Source organism: Vulpes lagopus, chromosome 11 (genome assembly GCF_018345385.1).
Source record: "Vulpes lagopus strain Blue_001 chromosome 11, ASM1834538v1, whole genome shotgun sequence".
In the NCBI taxonomy this organism is placed as follows: Eukaryota; Metazoa; Chordata; class Mammalia; order Carnivora; family Canidae; genus Vulpes; species Vulpes lagopus.
In genome coordinates, this window is record NC_054834.1 from 29,629,726 (window position 1) to 29,648,545 (window position 18,820).

Sequence of the window (18,820 nt, forward strand, 5' to 3'; positions counted from 1 at the left end):
CCCCTGTCCTTGAAATGTGTGTCCAGCTTGCTTCCCCTGGGTCCAGAGGCTGCTCCAAGGACACAGCCTTGAGATAGTGATGTGCTGTTGTGACCCATCTGGATTGCATATGTGACTGGACCCCATTGAGGATTCTACGTAAACTTTCGAGGTTTGGCAGGCAGAACAAGCCTTGTACGTAAGTTCCTTTGCTTCGTCAACCTGCTACCTACCCCTCTGGAGTGGCCTCTTTCTTCCACCTCTCCCTGCCCTCCAACTATGGGCCTGGTTTCCGATTACACCCAGGAAGGTTCAAGGAGACTGTGAACCAATAGAAATAAAAGTCTGAATCTCAAGGGAGAAGTCTGGAACAGCAGTTTTAGGCTCCATGAGCAAATAGATTAAAACAATGAGAGGGTAATACTCCCAAGGAGAAAATACAGATAATAATAATAATAATAATAATAATAATAATAATAATAATAAATGTTGAAACCTACACTGTTTAAAGGGCAGGGAGAGAAAGAGCCAGCTAAGAAGAAGAAAAAGAAGCGACGCAAAGGGAGTTAGGTTTCAAGGAGGATCTGATCAGTGGTAGCAAATGCAGCTGATGGGTCTAGAAGGAGAAGCACTGATCCACAGCATAGGCGGGGGTATATTCCATCTCCTGGGATAAGTCAGAGGGAGGTACATGGGGCAGGGAGGGAAATGGGGAGGCAGGACATTAAGGTGTATGTTGTAGGATGGCTTGCATTTTCTGGTAACTGGAAACAAGGCTGCTGGAAATAAGTGTGGCCCGTAGGGAATCTTTGTTCCAGTGAATGGGTGACTGATGGCAGGTAGGGAGGAGAATCCATCTTAGTATTTTCACCTATTTCTATTACCCCAGATCAAGTGAATCAACTTTTCGGCCTTACTGATCTGTAAAAAACAAAGCAGAAACAATCCAGAATCTAGCCTAATTTTATGTTTTTAGTTTCAGAGGTAGAGTTTGGTGACTCCTCAGTTGCATGGAACACCCAGGGCTCATTCCATCACGTGCTCTCCATCATGCCCATCACCCAGTTACCCCCATCCCCAACCCACCTTCCCTCCAGTGACCCTGTTTGTTTTCTACAATTAGAGTCTCCTGTGGTTGTTTCACTCGCTGATTTCCTCTTATTTTTCCTTCCCTTCACTTTAAAAAGACATTTGCTTATTTTAACCTAAAGCATGAGCTACCACAGAGCACCACGTGCATTAAAGGTAAAGTCCCAACTGCAGGCTTGTCTCCCTGAGCATCCCCATCATGTCACTCAAAGGTCTGTCATCCTTCTCTAAAGTACAATCTAGAAAGGGAACATGAAATTAAAATGAGCAGGAACTGGCACAAACACTGCAGATGCATGTGAATGCGTGTTAAGTGCCTGAAAAACACCTCTCAGACTACATTGGGCACCTTCTAACAAAGACAGGAGTTGAGGCTGGGAAGGGGTGGTTTGTAAGAAAGCACTGAACACCGTAAGACCGGAAACTGATGAACGACCAATTAAAGGATTGTCAAGAATCGGGTGAGCTGACGCTGGAGACCATATGCCCCTTTGTAGTGCTTCCTCCAGGGCACCGAGCTGGGGATTTATGGGGTGCATTCAGGGTTACAGTTCTGACAGGCTCCTGGGTCAGAGGCATCGGATGCAGGGAGTGTGGATGCTGATAAACCCTGCAGTCTAGGCTGGGAAGGGAGGCAATGGCCTGAAGACTAATGGGGAAAATGAAAGAGAAGGGCAGGTATTCAGCATGTGAGGGTACACAGGTGCAGGAAGACAAGACGCCACAGCCATAAAGGATCCTAGGTTCAATTTTCTGCTGTAGTTAGTGTCTTTATGCATGATTAAAACTCCAGAAAGTCTAGGTTGAGGGGCTTCTGGGTGGCTCAATGGCTGAGCATCAGCCTTTGGCTCAGGTTGTGATCCCGGGGTCCTGGGATCGAGCCCCACATCGCGCAGGGAACCTGCTTCTCCCTCGGCCTGTGTCTCTGCCTCTCTCTGTGGGCCTCTCATGAATAAATAAAATCTTAAAAAAAAAAAACCTCACACTTAGATAATTTCAAATAAATAACCATTAGTTTTTTTTTTTTTCCATACTTTTAAGTCTAACACAACTATCAAGTTGCCTTATTCCCCCAATTCAACCGTTACACCGCGGAGCTGTCTTGCTCTTCTCCACGTTGGGTCCATTCCGTTCTCGGGCCACATACAGTTCAGGCTTTCCCTGTCTTGGACGCTCAACAGTTCAGACATTTATTGGGCACTGGTGCGAGGAAGTCACGCAAGAGGTTTAACTAGGGACTAAAACTAAGCAATAACAATCAAAAGAACAGCTGGTGCTGCCTGCTCAACAAGGCCTTGGGCGCCGGGCGGGAACAAGCTCGTGCCCTCTTCAGGACCCGTCTCCCCCTAGAAGAGCTGGAGGGCAGCTCAGGTGGGCCACACAGCTTGGGGGGTCCACGTGGGCAGAGGGCGGGGAGACTGAGCCCAGCTGCTGACCCCGGAGCTGTGCCTTCCACCCTCAGGTATCCCCCTCCCGGCCCTAAGGACATGTGCTCCAGTGGAGGAGAAGCCTGTGCAAGTAGAAAGGTCTTTCTTTTCTTTTTTCTTTTTTCTGTGTGTCTCAACAGCACATCACTATCTCAAGGCTGTGTCCTTGGTCTTTCTTTTTCTTTTTCTTTCTTTTCTTTTTCTTTTCTTTTCTTTTTTTTCTCTCCTTTCTTCACTTGACTCTGTGACAGCTTTTACAATTCTATTTTCCTGACCTGCTTTTGAGTTTTACCAGGTTCTGACTTTGAGCTTTACCTATAAGTACATGGAATCAGGGAACAAACAAACAAACAAAAGAATTAAAAAAAGAAGCGGGTTCGGACTTGTATATCCATATGCACAGAAAAGCACCAGAATCTGTCAATTCCAACACACTCTTTCTAGCACCACGTCCTCCCCGTATTCCGCGCAGTCCAGCTCCGGCTCCGGCTCCCCCGCCGCCAGGCGCAGGCCCGCGGGGGCTCCAGGGCCCCAACCTGCGGACCTCACGGCTGCGCCCGGGCTCCAGCGCGCTCAGTTCTTGCGCTGCAAGAGACCGACGTGCGCTCATGTGTGAAGAGCCCAGCGGGGTCGGGAGCACCTGCAGGGCCCTGGTACGGGGGCGGGGGGGGGTCACGGAGGAAGAGCCCAGCGCTGGAGGAGCAGCGGGGTCGGGAGCACCTGCAGGGCCCTGCTACGGGGGCGGGGGGGGTCACGGAGGAAGAGCCCAGCGCTGGAGGAGCAGCGGGGTCGGGAGCACCTGCGGGCCCAGCTCCGGGGGGGGGTCACGGGGGAAGAGCCCAGCGCTGGAGGAGCAGCGGGGTCGGGAGCACCTGCAGGGCCCTGGTACGGGGGCGGGGGGGGGGTCACGGAGGAAGAGCCCAGCGCTGGAGGAGCAGCGGGGTCGGGAGCACCTGCGGGCCCAGCTCCGGGGGGGGGTCACGGGGGAAGAGCCCAGCGCTGGAGGAGCAGCGGGGTCGGGAGCACCTGCGGGCCCGGCTCCCGGGGGGGGGGTCACGGGGGAAGAGCCCAGCGCTGGAGGAGCAGCGGGGTCGGGAGCACCTGCGGGCCCAGCTCCGGGGGTGGGGGGTGGGGGGTGTTACGGAGGAAGAACCCAGCGCTTCCGGCGGACCTCAGCGCTCCCCCGTCTCCCCGGAATCCAAGTCCGCCCGGACGCCAACGCCGCGAGAAACGGTTCCGCTCGCATCCCGGCGCCCTCTCTCGCAGCGCAAGCCCCTCCCGCGTCGCGTCTCTTGAGCCTCCTCGGCCCCCGGCGCGGCGGCCGCGCAGGAAGTGGGCGGGGCGGAAGTGGGCGGGGCTTCCGATGGGAGGCGGCAAGTTTGAAAAGGGACGAGCGGTTGGTGGTTGGCGTCTGTTGACTTTTGACTTGTGGCTTCGCGTGCTGCAGCCCCGCAGCTCCTCGGCGTCCTGCGGGCGGCTGGCGGGCGCGGTGAGTGAGCGGGGGCGGGCACGGGGGGACGTTTTTTGTTTTGTTTTTAGTCTTTGCCTCCTGGAACTTGGATTTCCTAAACCAGCTTGTTTTAGCAAAGCGGAGGGTGTTCGATCTTAACGGGTGTTCTGGCAACGTCCACTCTGTTCAGCTTCTCGGTGTCGCAAATAAATGAGGAACCGGAGGGAGAGTTTAGCAGTTGATACCTGCTGACTTGCTGGGCGGTCCTGGGGTCGCTGTGCATCCGTGACCAGGTCATTTATATGCTAGAGAGCTGGTACTGTGCCCTCGGGAGGCCGCCCCCCCGCCCCCCCCGAAATGAATTGGAACCGAGGTTTACCATCAAAGAAAGGTAGGAGTTGGGTATGGGAGATGATTTCAAGAAAGAAGCACTGGGAGTTATTGGGGACGTCTGGGAGGAGACTAACTTGACACAAGAAACTCATGGATTTATTGAATATTGGAATGCTTAGGAAAAAAAAAAAAGAAAAAAACAACAGAAACATTTGAAACCGAGGTGGTGGGTAGGGTGATTGAAGTGTTTTTTTCGTGAAGATGTTACACGATGCATTCGTGTTTGTAAGGACTACTCTGATAGTGTGCAAGACACCTTAGAAAAGGATGTGTGATGATGGTGATGAAGGTATTTTACACCTACTCTTTCTCTCTTACAATAATCCTTTTTTTAAAAAAAATATTTTATTTATTTATTCATGAGAGACACAGAGAGAGGCAGAGACACAGGCAGAGGGAGAAGCAGGTTCCCTGCAGGGAGCCTGATGTGGGACTCGATCCCAGGACCCTGGGGTCATGCCCTGGGCTGAAGGTAGACGCTCAACCACTGGGCCACCCAGGTGTCCCGATAATCTTTTTTTCTTTAAAGGTTTATTTATTTGAGAGAGAGAGAGCGCGAGCAAGCACAAGCAGGAGGGGCAGAGGGAGAGAGAATCCCCAGGAGACTCCATGCTGAGCTCAGAGGCTGACCTGCGGCTCCGTCCCATGACCCAGAGGTCACCACCAGAGCCAAAACCAAGAGTCTGACTCTTCACTGACCCCCTATCATGAATTTCTTTGATCCAGATGTAGCTTGTTTCCGAAAAGTGACTTTTTCTGCAATCCTCCAGCCAAGTCTTTATCAATGGTTTTTAAATCTGTGACTTAGATGAAAATGTGGAATGTGTGTTTATGCTGAAAAGGACATTTAATATGTGAGGTGTCAAGATATGGAATCAGAAAGACGCTGGCTATGGAATGAAAGTCATAAAATTCAGTAATGGGAAGTGCAGATCCTTGCTTAAGGTTCAAATGATTATGTAAGAAAAAACATGGAGAAGACCTGGCTTGCTATCGATGGGTCACATTGAAGAAGTTCTCAGAGCTTTAGTTGATTTCTGTGTGTGTGTGAGAGAGAGAGAGTCAGTAAGGGCTACAGTTGTCGACTAGACCAGCAGTGGCCGATGTCTACTGTATGGATACTCTGCCCCAGGCAAACCGTATCTGGAGTATTGTGCTCAGTTTGAGCATTGCATTTTGAGAAGACATTGACCAGATTGGTTTAGAGGAAAGTAAGTAAAATGGTAAAGTTTCTAAAATGATGTCATATAAGCAGTGGCTCTACTTAGATCATATTACTTAACCTTAGAGAAGAGATAGCAAGGCAGAGATAGGATAGCTTTCTTCACATTTTTTTTTCTTCACATTTTTTTTTCTTCACATTTTTAAAAGTGATGTCATGGAAACAGAAATTAATGCATTCTTTGTGGTTGCACTGACTAGAAATAGGACCGGTGGGTAAAGGTTACAATGAGCAGATTTCTAATCTAATTATTGAGCCGTACTGAAGTGGAAAAGAGTTGCCTTGAGAATTAGTGAATTTTGTGATGTTTGCACGTGTTCACACAGAAGTGCAAAGATGTTTCCAGCCATCTTTCAGAATGGCTTTCTACATTTATCAGAGGTTATAGGCAAGTTGGAGAAGCTTCTTTTTAGCTATAGAATTCTAAGAAACATTAGGCACCTAAAGAAACGGATTTTTCAGAATCATGGGTCATTTCCGTTTTTTTGCAAAACTGGGTATATTCACACTGGGTCTCTTGAAGTATGCTACTTCCTCACAGAGTAGGGGATCTGAATGTAATAAATCCAACGTTGTGAACAAGGCAGAGGCAGTGGCTGGTATGGCTCATGCTTCTCCTGCTGTCACTACTGCTGCTCTGTTGGGCACAGCTGGAAATAAGAAGAAAATGAAAAGATGTCAGCTTACAGGGGCTCCAAGTGTAGTGTCGGAGTTCTAGGAACATAACCACAAGACACTGTGGCAGGCATCATAACAGTTAAATGCAGAGCTCTAGGACATGATTTCTTAACCTCAACATCACTGACACTTGGACTGAATAATTCCTTGCCGCGGGGGGCTGACCTGTGCATGGTAGGTTGTTTAGCAGCCTGCTGGGCCTCTCCGCACCAGGTTTCCGTGGCACCCCCATTCCAGTCCTGACAGCCAAAGATGTCTCCCCACGTACCCAGATGTCCCTCCGCTCCTGGGGTTGGGGGTGCTTAATTGCCAGAACGACTGCTCCAGGGGGACACAGGTGGGAATATCTCACATCCAAGGACATTAGGGAAGAGTGATTTTTATTGTTGTTTTTTTTAGGTTATCTCACTGGTGGTTGGAATTCCTACCAATCACAGCATTCTATTTTGACTGTATTTTTTGTTTTAGCTCTCTCTTCCTGTGTGCTTCTTAAATCTTATGATCCATCTCATTATGTGTACATTTAATAGCATTACATGTAGATCGCCGTACAATTTTATTATCTCCCTATATTAATACTGTTTATATCGAACTTCTGCCGATAGTGTCGCCTGCATATCTTGCTTTGAGGATTCTCAGGACCAATCTTGTTAAACCCTAAGTCCCCCAGATTTAACAAAGAAAACATGGTTTTTCAAGTATATTCAAGCAAAGTCCTCTTTCAACAGCATTAGGAAATTTAGAGAATGACTGAGCCATTTCAGAATAAAATGTATTTTAGGACACACACATATATACACACGTTTATTACTTAGGATATACATATGTATGTAATTGTGTTATCTTACTAGGGTGTTTGATGGTAGTTAGCACTTCTATGAATAGTTCAATGATGGCTTGTTAAATTTGCTTATATTTATCAGCTTCCAGACAAAGAGAACAGCAGTTTGTGCCATGTTTCTGATCTTTGCCTTTTCTTCCTTCAGACTAGCGGGAGATTCCCAAGATGGAAACTTTGTCTTTCCCCAGATATAACGTAGCCGAGATTGTGATTCATATTCGCAACAAAATCTTAACAGGAACTGATGGTAAAAACCTCTCCAAGAGTGATCTTTATCCAAATCCAAAGGTACAGTGTGATTGTGTTTGCATGCAGATGGTGGCATTTAAAAACCAGTGAAACTACTCTGCCTCTGTAGTGTTTGCAGAAGAGGATGTGCCCTATTACTTGATGTGGGCCAGTCATTTTAATCCAGAAGCAGTCTCTCACCTAGTGTAATTTTAAAATACTCTTTTAAGTTTATATGTCAGGTGACATCTACATTCCCATTAGGAATTCAGTTCTTTAATATGGTTGTTTTCTTAAAAAAAAAAAAAAAAAAAACACTTCTAAATCATAGTCATATTAAAGTATATTAAATTTTTTATTATTATTGTAGTGGTCTGAGCGTATCATTTATTGGTAGGACTTGGAGGAACCTCTTCTAAGTGGTTTCCAACAATAAAAAGTGCCTAGAAACAATTCTCTTTGGAAGCTTACAGATTAATTTTCTTGCATTGTGCCCCAAGGGGGGGGATTGACTTGTTTTGACAGGCTTCGTTCTTATTTCTTTAGTTATTAAATGCAAAAATGAACTACTTACGTGTCACAGAAAATCCCAAAGTCTCCGTCCATTTTTCTGTGTTGGTCTTGAAGAAAACCTGGTTTAATGATATAGAACTCAAACTTTTTGATCTCAGTCCCTTTTTAATCTTTAAAATGGAAGGAATAATCTCAGAATAAATGAATTTGTATATGGAACAAAACTGGTTCTATAGGCCAGTACTTGGCAGCTGCTGAATTAAAAGATAAAACTTTTTAAAATTCCATGCTACTCTAATAAATTTATACCTCTAGGATCATAGTGTTCACTTAAACTTTAATATCTCAGGAAACCTTAACATCTAAAGCATGAAATAAGTTTACCCATGGTCTTTTTTTTTTTTTTTTTTAAATACACTCTCAGTATGCCATTATGTTTGCCACATGCCTGCAATCTGTTTTAAAAGACTAACCCGTCTTCCTTAATGTGGATGGATTGGATTTACATATACTTGTTCTCATTCTGTTTCTAAGCTTAAAACAGCTGATCTCATTGACCACTTATTACATCTGAGCAAACTGATAAGTATATAGGTGTTTTAAAATTTGGAAAAAATTAAATATTTCAAGGGGAATAGAGTAATTTTGTTACTCTTAGCATCCATTGACTACAATTTCGAATGGTAATGATAACAGCAATTCAGCTGTAGAGTCGTGAATCAGAGTATTAAAAGTTGTTTTTCTTTTGCAGCCTGAAGTCTTGCACATGATCTACATGAGAGCCTTACAAATAGTATATGGAATTCGACTGGAGCATTTTTACATGGTGGGTTTAAGATGAGGCAAAATTACATTCTTTCACTGCATTTCCCTTGTTCAGATGGCATACTGGCTTCAGGATAGGAAGTTCTTGACTTTAATTTTAACAAAATCAAAGGCTTATATAAAATTAATGTCCCTTGCAGAAGAATCTTATAATAATAGCTTATATTGATAGCTTTAGTAAGACAATAGTAGTAAAAGACTTAAATGACACAAATAACTGCAGTTATTCACAGATTTACAGGTTTGTCTTCAGAGCCTAGTGAGCAGCAGCAGAGCCTTCCCACATACTCTCTTTTCTGAGGAAGGACTCCCAAATTACAGTGAAAGATGTATATTAATGTTTAAAACAATTGAAATAAGGCAACTGAGCTTTAGCAAATTAGTTATTGCTAGTAGGAAAAGTCATTTTTCTTAATTTTGTTTTTGAACCCTCAGGGCATGATCTGAAGTTTTACTAAAAATGTACTATCATTAGAATCTCATCAGTATGATTACATATTGCTTAAAAATCAAAGGCTTTGCCACGTATCTGCTATGGAAACTTGCTAAGGCCTAGTTTCTTTGTGTACAGAAAAGGGATAGCACACTGTTGTGAAAATTAAGAAAGAATGCATATGAAATGCTTAGCATAGTACTTGATATTTAGTAAATGCTGACTTTACCCCTTCATTCTTTCATTCATTTAAAAAATCTTTACTGAGCACCTGCTGTGAACCTAGCATTATTAGTAACAATTCTAGTTTTGTGCTAGGATCTGTATTGTTTGCTAAGTTTTAAAGATTTAATGATAAGATTATTTTGATATTAATTCATGGTTAAGGAGGGGCGGCAGGCTGGCTCAGTAGAGCATGTGACTCTTAAGCTGAGGGTCATGAGTTCAAGCCCCGCATTGGGTGTGGAGCCTACTTAAAAAAAAAAAAAGTATCTTAAGGTTGAAAATTTTACTCATTTTGTCTATCAATGTATAACTTAGATTTTGTGATATCTTACATTTAGATGCCAGTGAACTCAGAAGTCATGTATCCACATATCATGGAAGGCTTCTTGCCAGTCAGCAATTTATTTATTCATCTGTGAGTAAAGTCATTTTATTTTCTTAGACTACATGCATTCATATTTTCATTACATTAAGCTCTCTTAATGACTGGATTTTCTTGGAGAAAGAATTTCTATCATCTCCCTCTCCACTCTTTCAGCACATTCAAAATTGTAGACTTTCTTCAAATAGAACTAACTGCTTCCCTCTGTGGCATTTAAAATTCTGCTTTCAAAGGAGGTTTTAAGGTTGTGAATCTAAAATGGTCTGGAGGTTTTTAAAGAGTCCTAGTACCTCCAAAAGTGTGTGCTGTTTATTAGGATTTATGCCTTGGTATTGTTTGAATACTTGTGTAGTGTACAGAAAAATGTAGATTTTCTGGATTATGCATGATAGTAGACTTCTGCTTGGTCTTTTGACATTGAGAAACATATCCAGAAATCTCTTGGAAAATAAAATGTTTATATCCTGTAGTTTAAATATAACTCATAGTATTCTTTCTCCACTTTTTCTTCAAGGGACTCATTTATGCCCATCTGTCGGGTGAATGACTTTGAGATTGCTGATATTCTATATCCAAGTAAGTGAGAATTTAAAATAATTTTTAATATCTGACTTCAATTTAATATTTTACTTCCCCATCAATAAATGTAAAAAAATAAAACAACTACAGGTAATTGGCTTTAGAAAATATATCCCATTCCTAAGGATGAATTTTTTAATCGTATTACTGGAATTGTTTTCCTTTGTAGATCCATAGGAAGGCTGTTTTTCTGATCCGTTTGTCTTAACTCCTTACACTTAAAATTTATTTTGTAAATTTGAAAACATGAATATGCAAGCTGTGATATTGCATAGTGGATTCATCATACTAATTTTCTCAAGTAGAACAATTACTTCTTACCTTGAAGAAAATATCTTTTACCTTGGATAAGAATAGTCTTGATATTTATTAAAATGTCAATTTCTCTTTCTCTTAACTTTATTTAAATGTCCCTTAATTCATTTGACTCCTTGATATTTATACATCAAGCTGTTCTATGTTGCAAGAGATTCAGTGTGCTATTCAAAAAATTTTTTTCGGGCACCTGGGTGGCTCAGTGGTTGAGCATCTGCCTTTTGCTCAGGTGGTGATCCTGGGGTCCTGGGATCGAGGCCTGCATCAGGCTCTCCACAAGGAGCCTGCTTCTCCCTCTGCCTGTATCTCTGCTTCTTTCTGTGTCTCTCATGAATAAATAAATAAATAATCTTTAAAAGAATGTTTTTTCCTCTTCCTGATCTACCTTTTTGTTTATTGATCTATAATTTACACAAAACAAAAATTAACCAATTTTAAACATAACTAAATTAATTTTAACAAAGATATATAGTTGTCTTGCCGCTGCCACAATCATGCATGGAAATTGAGCCTACAACAGTTCCCTGGGGTCCCCTTGCAGTTGATCACTTCCCACCACCCCTCTTCCCTGACAACCTCTGATCTACTTTCTGACAGTGTAGTTTCTTGTCTAATATTTGATATAAATGAGATAATAGCCTGTAGTCTTTTGTGTCTGGCTTCTTTAACTTAGCAGAATGCTTTTGAGATTAGTTGCATTTATTTAGTACTTTGTTTCTTTTTGTTTTGGAATAGTATTCTATTGTAAATATAAGCTACAATTTTTGTAGTTGATACACATGTATATTGTTTCCATTTTTGGCCATTATGAACAAGGCTGCTCTGAACCTAGGCTATGAGTCTTCGTAAGGACCTGTGTTTTTATTTCTTTGGGTAAATGCCTAGCAGTAGAAATGCTGGCTCATGTGTTAGGTGCATACTCAGTGTTTAAAGAAACTGCTGAACTGTTTTCCAAAGTGGTGGCATCATACCATCAGCAATATCTGGTAGTTTTCAATTGCTCCATGTCCTCCCTGGACTTGATATTGGAGATTTTTAGTGGTTTTTATTTTCATTTCACTGATGACTAAGAGCATATGTTCATATGCTTATTTGCCATCCATATACCTTCTTAGGCGAAGTGTCTTTTTGAATCATTCTTTTAAGATTTTATTTTTTTTAAATAATCTCTGTACCCATTGTGGGGCTTAAGCTCACAACCCTGGATCAAGAGTCAGACGCGGGGATCCCTGGGTGGCTCAGCGGTTTAGTGCCACCTTTGGCTCAGGGCATGATCCTGGAGTCCCGGAATCGAGTCCCACGTCGAGCTTCCTGCATGGAGCCTGCTTCTCCCTCTGCCTGTGTCTCTGCCTCTCTCTCTGTGTCTCTCATGAATAAATAAATAAAATCTTTTAAAAAAAAAAAATCACATGCTCTACCAACTGAGCAAGCCACATGCTCCTGTCTTTTTTTTGTTTGTCTATTATTGTACGGCTTCTTCAGATACTATAAAAACACATAGTTTATCAGATAAATATTATGCAAATATTTTCTCCCCATCTATTACTTGCTTTTTTAATATAACAATATCTTTTTTTTTTTTTTTTTTATTTATTTATGATAGTCACAGAGAGAGAGAGAGAGGCAGAGATACAGGCAGAGGGAGAAGCAGGCTCCATGCACCGGGAGCCTGACGTGGGATTCGATCCCGGGTCTCCAGGATCGCGCCCTGGGCCAAAGGCAGGCGCCAAACCGCTGCGCCACCCAGGGATCCCTATAACAATATCTTTTGAAAGCAAAATATACTTCAATTTGAAGATTCTAATTGATCAGTTTTTTCTTTTTTCATAAAAATGATTCATAAGACCATTTTTTGTGTGTGTAGTAGTAAGAAATCTTGGCCTCAGAGATGTAAGATTTTACTTGTGTATTCTAAGTATATCATAGTTCTATCTATCATCTATTTTAGGGAGAGAGCGTGCGCTAGAGTGTGCATGAGTGGGGGATGGGGCAGCAGGTGAGGGAGAGAGAATCTCAAGCAGGCCCCACACCCAGTGCAAAGCCAGGTGCTGGGCTTGATCCCATGATCCTGAGATCATGACCTGAGCCAAAATCAAATGTTGGATGCTTAACCAACTAAGGCACCCAGATACCCCAAGCATATTATAGTTTTAGCTTTTATTATTTAATGCTTGGATTTTTATATATGATGTAAGACAGGGTCAAAGTTCATGTTTTTTTCTTTTTTTGGATATAGTCACCAATTATTTCAGCACTACTTGTTGAAAAGATTGTTCTTTTTCCATTGAATTACCTTGGCAGTTTTTGTCAAAAATCAACTGACCAACTACCACACACCTATTAGAATAGCAAATTCCAGAACACTGATAATGTCAAATGCTGATGGTTTATTGCCAGTGCTCCTGAGTGAGCTTTGATGTTTTCCCTTTTCAGGAACTTATCCACTTCATATAAGTTGGCAAATTTATTAACATAAAGTTGTTGGTAACTTTCCTTTATCATTTTTTTCAGTCTTTGGGGTCCATAGTGATGTACCTCTCTCATTCTGACACTGGTAATTTATTTCTTCACCCTTGTAGTTTTCCCAGACCAGTGTGGCCAGAGGCTAATCAATTTTGTTTATCTTTTCAAAGAATCAGCTTTTGGTTTCATTGATTTTTCTGAATTCATGTTTTCTATATTATTGGTTTCTGTACTTATTGTTGTTCCCTCTTTTTTTCATGTGTAGTTTGGATTTGCTGGATTTTTTTCTCCTTTATTTTTTTTTTTTTTAAGGTAGAAGCTGAGGACATGAATTTGAGACCTGTCTTCTTCCTAACACAGGTGTTTAATGCCATAAATTTCCCTTTTGTCCTGTTTTAGCCATACCCCATAACTCGATGACAGATTGTTTCTTCTGTGTGTGTGTACATGTGCACATAAGCCTTTGGATTTTAAATTTAAGGTTGTCTTCAGCAGAATAGTCCTGTGGCCTTCTGCTCCTGGAGTTGAGGCCACATCCCTCCTGAGATGCTTTTTGCTTCTGGGAGTTGTTCCAGGGTTAATGTTGGCTAATGATCACCTTTTAATTCTTGGTAGTTCTCGGATCACATACAGAGTTTAACTCAAACAAAATCCTTATGGTGGTGGGTTCAAGCTTTAGAATTCTGAGATTAGGCAGCCCTGCTGGCGCAGTGGTTTAGCCCCGCCTGCAGCCCGGGATGTGATCCTGGAGACCCAGGATCGAGTCCCACGTCGGGCTCCTTGCATGGAGCCTACTTCTCCCTCTGCCTGTGTCTCTGCCTCTCTCTCTCTGAATAAATAAATAAACAAATCTTAAAAAAAAAAAAAAAAGAATTCTGAGATTATTTTCTCACCAGAGACAAGGCTAAGAGACAGTAGTACCTTTGTCATTTCCTTCACTGGTGTGAGAGATTTTCATTTTCCTTATCTACCTTTTCACTAAGGATGTATCTTCCTAGAGTCCCACATCTTCTAGGGACCTCAGCTCCGAGTCCCGAGGCATCAGCAACTGTTCCTACATGAAAGTAATTATTTACTTGCTTACTTAGCTGGGACTTATTTTCTTTTCATCCTCCCCCTGTCTAGTTGCTTATAAGACTTTCTCCTTATCACAAGTTTTTAGCATTATAATGTGCTTTTGGGGGATTTTCTATTTGTTGTCATATTCCTCTCCCCCACTGTTCTCCAACTCCCACTTAGATTTACTCACTTCCTTGGCTATGTCTGTAGTGTCTATCAAATTTGGAAAATATTTGGATATTTTATACAAGGTTTTTTTCCGCCAGTCCTTTCTGTGGGATCCAATTACACATTTGTTATGCTATTTGATGTCCTCAGCTCATAGGTGCTATATTCATTATTTTCTCTCTGGCCTTTCAGATAGCTTTTATTGTTGTGTCTTCATTGTCACTAATGCATTCATCTGTCTGGTCAATCTGCTATTAATCCCATCTGGTGTGTTTTTTATTTCAGACATTTTTTAAGTATAAAGTTTGATTTGGGACTTAAAAAAAATCTTCCTCTTATAATGCTGATGCATTTCTCTTTCTTTCTGAACAAACAGAATATATTTAGAGAATATATTTATAAAGGCTGTCAGGAAGATAGTTTAGTTGAGAAAGGCCAAGGCCTCTAGAACTCATAAATTCTAGTTGCCTTGGCCTCTCCAAACACCAAACTTATCTTTGTGACTCAGCAAATCCTGATAGTTGTTTGTGTTCTCTCCTTGCAGTAGAGCCTGAAAACCCCCAAGTAGGCTGGCACATATAATAGGGTTCACCTCATTTGTTTCTCTCAGGGACTTGTTATCTGGTGTCTGAAATTGTTGCTTTTTATATTTTATCTGGTTTTCAAGTTGTTTAAGATAGGAGAGTAAATTTATTTCCTATTATTCACTCTTAGCCAAAAATGATTTACTTTTTTTTTATTAATGCAAAGATAATTCTGATCTTATATTAGAGCACAGTTTTTGCACTTTGATTAATTATAGCATGCACACAGCTTTATTCTACATGCTACAAGCAGAGTATATGGTGGGAGAGGATGAATTTTATTTTTACATTGTCTCAAAGATTTACTTAAGGAATCTTGCTTTCTATTTTAGAGACAAAACGGACAAGTCGGTTTTTAAGTGGCATTATCAACTTTATTCACTTCAGAGAAGCATGCCGTGAGACGTATATGGAATTTCTTTGGCAATATGTAAGATGTAAATATATTTTTGGGTCACATAACCAGATCAGTAGCATCACTTATGAACTACTAATATGTTTTGAAGTGATTGTCACAGATATCTAATTGTCATATAGCTGTTAGGATCAATTTTATTTTAATATTTATGTAAGTCACAGATTTCCATTACTGGAAAATGTATATCAGAATGAAGTTCTCTTTGCTATTGGATAACATTAGGGAAAGGCTGGGTTTTTGTTCTAATCTTAACTATAGTTGAGGCTCCTTTTCTATATTAGGAAATATAAAGGAAGAGGAAAAGTGACAAACTCACATTATTTTTCTTTGAAGTTTAATAGTAGTGTGCTTATTTAATTGAGGTATTTGAGATTTATGTTTGCTTTCTAAAGAATGGCCTAAAATGATGTTTTGTCTATCATGCTTGCCCAATGTTGCATTGTAAGATTAGTCCAAGTAAATCACTTTAACAGATGGAAACTCATTTCATCAACGATTTAGAGACTTTGGAAAGATTATGGGTCACCCGTGTGATCTGCTTCCATCTGTCCTTAGTTTTGGGTTACCATATTCATAGAAAAGTGCCAGAGTTACACCAGACAATTAGAACTTCAGCTCCAGCAACATTGAGTATATAGATAAATGCTTCCTTGTACAAATCATGTTAAGCTGATACTTTTTAAACATCACAGACTCCCCAAAGCCTCATGTGTATTTGCTAACACACTCACAGAAACATACAACTTTGCTTGGCTAATTTCTCCTCATTTTTAAAGACACAGCTCAAACATCTGTTGTTTTTATGAAGCACTCTTTGCTGTTCCTCCCCAGCCATTACCCAGGTTGGCTGGATGTCGTTCTTTGTAGTCCCATAGCAAGCTGGTTTGTAGACTAATATGCATGTATCTGACCCTTCAAGGGAAATGAGCTACTTAAATCCCAACTGTAACTCTGTCTTCTTGAGTATTATTCTTGGCACTTAGCACAGTGCCTATGGTAAGAACTCAGCATTTATGTGTGAATAAGGAATTCCTAATTCACTCATCACGAATTCCTGTCCTCTCTTAAAGTCTTATTTCTGATGGTGAAAGCTGAGAGGTGAGTAAGCATTTTGCAGTGTGTACTGGGAGTTTTTTTGTTTTGTTTAAGCACATCGCTGTTTGTGTTGAAAGGCACTAATATGAAAGTTGCTTTAACAGAAATCTTCTCTGGACAAAATGCACCAGTTAAATACTGCACACCAGGAAGCGTTAATGAAATTGGAGAGACTTGAGTAAGTAGATTAACAAATAAATTTAATTTCAAGATGTAAAATGAATCATGAGTAGCATATTACAACTCTGTAGGCTACTTCAAGTAAAGCAGACTATTTAAGTTTACCTGTCCCCAAAAAAGGAAAAACTCTTTCTTCTTTCTCTTAGTATGTAATATATTCTTATAGTTAGTGAATTAGCCTGAATTGTTTTAAAGCGATTCACTTAACTCCTAAATTCTGTCTGGAAGTATTTATTGTGTGTTGGTGAGCAGTAACTGGCCCCTCCTTCTTCCTTAAGGTCAGTTAATTCTGTTAAAAGTTTTACTCCTTCAACAGAGCTTTGTTTTGTTTTGCCTCACCAGTCACTTAGGAGAGTCATTCAGGAATTAGGGTTTCTTGGTCAGGTAGATAGATAGATTTTGAGCAGAAGGATTTCCCATCCCTTATAATTTCTTGATGGCTATGAGTTTCTTTGTTTCACGGGGAAGCTTTCCTAAACTGCCCTGATACAGATTGTCTTTAGAGACTACAGTACACTGCAGAGACTGGGAATAGGAGGCAGATACTAAAATTTCACAGGTAAGTTTAGCATAAACCAAGTCAAGAGATAAGTGACAGACTGGGAACAGGTATTTGCAGTCTATGCAGCAGAGGAGCACTGTCCCTCATAAGAAAGCCTGTGTAATATTCCTAATGTATGAAGTTCCTACCAACTAAGGGCAGAAGGAAAATAGAAAAATGGGCAGAGGCTAAGAACAGGGGATTTACAGAGGAAGAAATGCAAATAGCTAATTAAAAATATGTAAAGATTATTAAACTCACCAGCAGTCAAGGAAATAATAATTAAAACCACAATTCTGTACCATGTCTCAAAACAGAAGTTGTGAACCATGCCCATGGCAGAAACTTTTACACAGGCAAGTGCTGTTAAGAAGGATGGACCGAGCAAAGGGAATGGCTGATATCTGGGAGAGAGGGGAGGAGAGGAGTCTGGCAGGAGCCAGCACTGACAGGAAAGGGAGTATCTCACTCCTCAAATTAGGAGCCGCATTAGAAAAGGCAGGTCTCCATGCAGGCGAGTCGTAGATTCGGTGGTGGAAGGCCGAAGGAGTTCATCTGATCTTTATTTTCTGTGTTGTAGAGGCCAGGTCATCTATTTTAAATCTCTGTCACATGGAGGGATGAGAACTCAGAAACATGAAAGCAGATAGTTTTTTGTTGTTGCTTTCACTTGAGTCATTTGAGGACAGGGACTGTTTTGGCCTTGCAAAGTTAAGAACTTGATACATGTTGTTTTCATCTGTTTTGCTATGTTTAGTTCTGTTCCAGTTGAAGAACAAGCAGAGTTCAAGCAGCTTTCCGATGATATTCAGGAGCTGCAGCAATCACTGAATCAAGAATTTCGTCAAAAAACGGTATCAGCTGTGTTGACCTTAAAAATTAAACAGTCAGTTATCTTATCAGCAAAAATAAGCTTATTTGGGAATAGCAGAGAATTGCAGTTTGGCACAAGTAGCCTGCGGCAAAAACCATAGGCTAGCCCAACAAACAAACGAGAGAAATGTTATTTTATGGAGAAGGGGGACGTTGGGAGGGGTTGTTGTGAATGGAAGTCCTGGGAGGAAAGGCAGGAGTCGAGGGTGGTGATGGTTCCTCCCTGGTGGAGCGGCAGGGGTATGCCTTCCGGTGGAGATGGGGGTGGGTGTCTTGCCCTGTTGGGGCCCCCAGTTGATGTGGTTGTTGATGAGGCTTCCTGTGGTTGACACTGGTGGTGCGGAGTGAGAGCTCCCCCTCCTGGCCTCTCAACCCCAAGTGAATGAGGTTTCATTTTATTTCCACCATTGTTAGCTTAATAAAAAATAAAATTAAATTAACGGATGTGGAGGGGGTAAGGGCACGTTACTTTCAGTTACTAAAGATATAGGGTCTATTGCTGTGCCCGTTTGTGCTCCTTATGATGGAAATGTACTTCTGTCCACCGTGATTATTCATTTGTGTGGTCAAAGTTCTACACTGTCTTGTTGACTAGAATTTTTTTAGGATTTTCCGCGTTCTAATCTTGCTGTTCCCATGATGTGTGAGAGCACCCTGGACTTGACACAAACCTGCGGGGCTGCTTCAGGGTGTTTTAAAATTTCAGGGGAAACAGAGATGCTCAGCGTCTGTCTTGCCGTGCTTGAACCACTGGCTCCGGGTTCCAGTAACTGACATTGCCTCCTTTTGTATCTTTGCGAACCTGGGTTTTGGCATTTGCTGTGGTGAGAAACCAGTATTCCATGAAAAACCTCATAGAA

General features: G+C 41.6%; 1 protein-coding gene across 1 annotated transcript in view; it reads left to right on the forward strand.

Annotated features, from left to right (window-relative positions):
* Positions 1 to 3,847: 3,847 nt before the first annotated feature.
* The window catches only part of NUF2 (NUF2 component of NDC80 kinetochore complex), a 28,636-nt gene continuing 13,663 nt past the window's right edge, over positions 3,848 to 18,820 (forward strand). The window contains exons 1-8 of the mRNA XM_041722213.1: positions 3,848 to 3,984; positions 7,225 to 7,367; positions 8,572 to 8,646; positions 9,642 to 9,718; positions 10,200 to 10,261; positions 15,186 to 15,283; positions 16,471 to 16,544; positions 17,845 to 17,941. Coding sequence (XP_041578147.1) covers positions 7,245 to 7,367; positions 8,572 to 8,646; positions 9,642 to 9,718; positions 10,200 to 10,261; positions 15,186 to 15,283; positions 16,471 to 16,544; positions 17,845 to 17,941 — 606 coding nt within the window. The 5' untranslated portion in view covers positions 3,848 to 3,984; positions 7,225 to 7,244. The remainder of the gene's footprint in view (positions 3,985 to 7,224; positions 7,368 to 8,571; positions 8,647 to 9,641; positions 9,719 to 10,199; positions 10,262 to 15,185; positions 15,284 to 16,470; positions 16,545 to 17,844; positions 17,942 to 18,820) is intronic.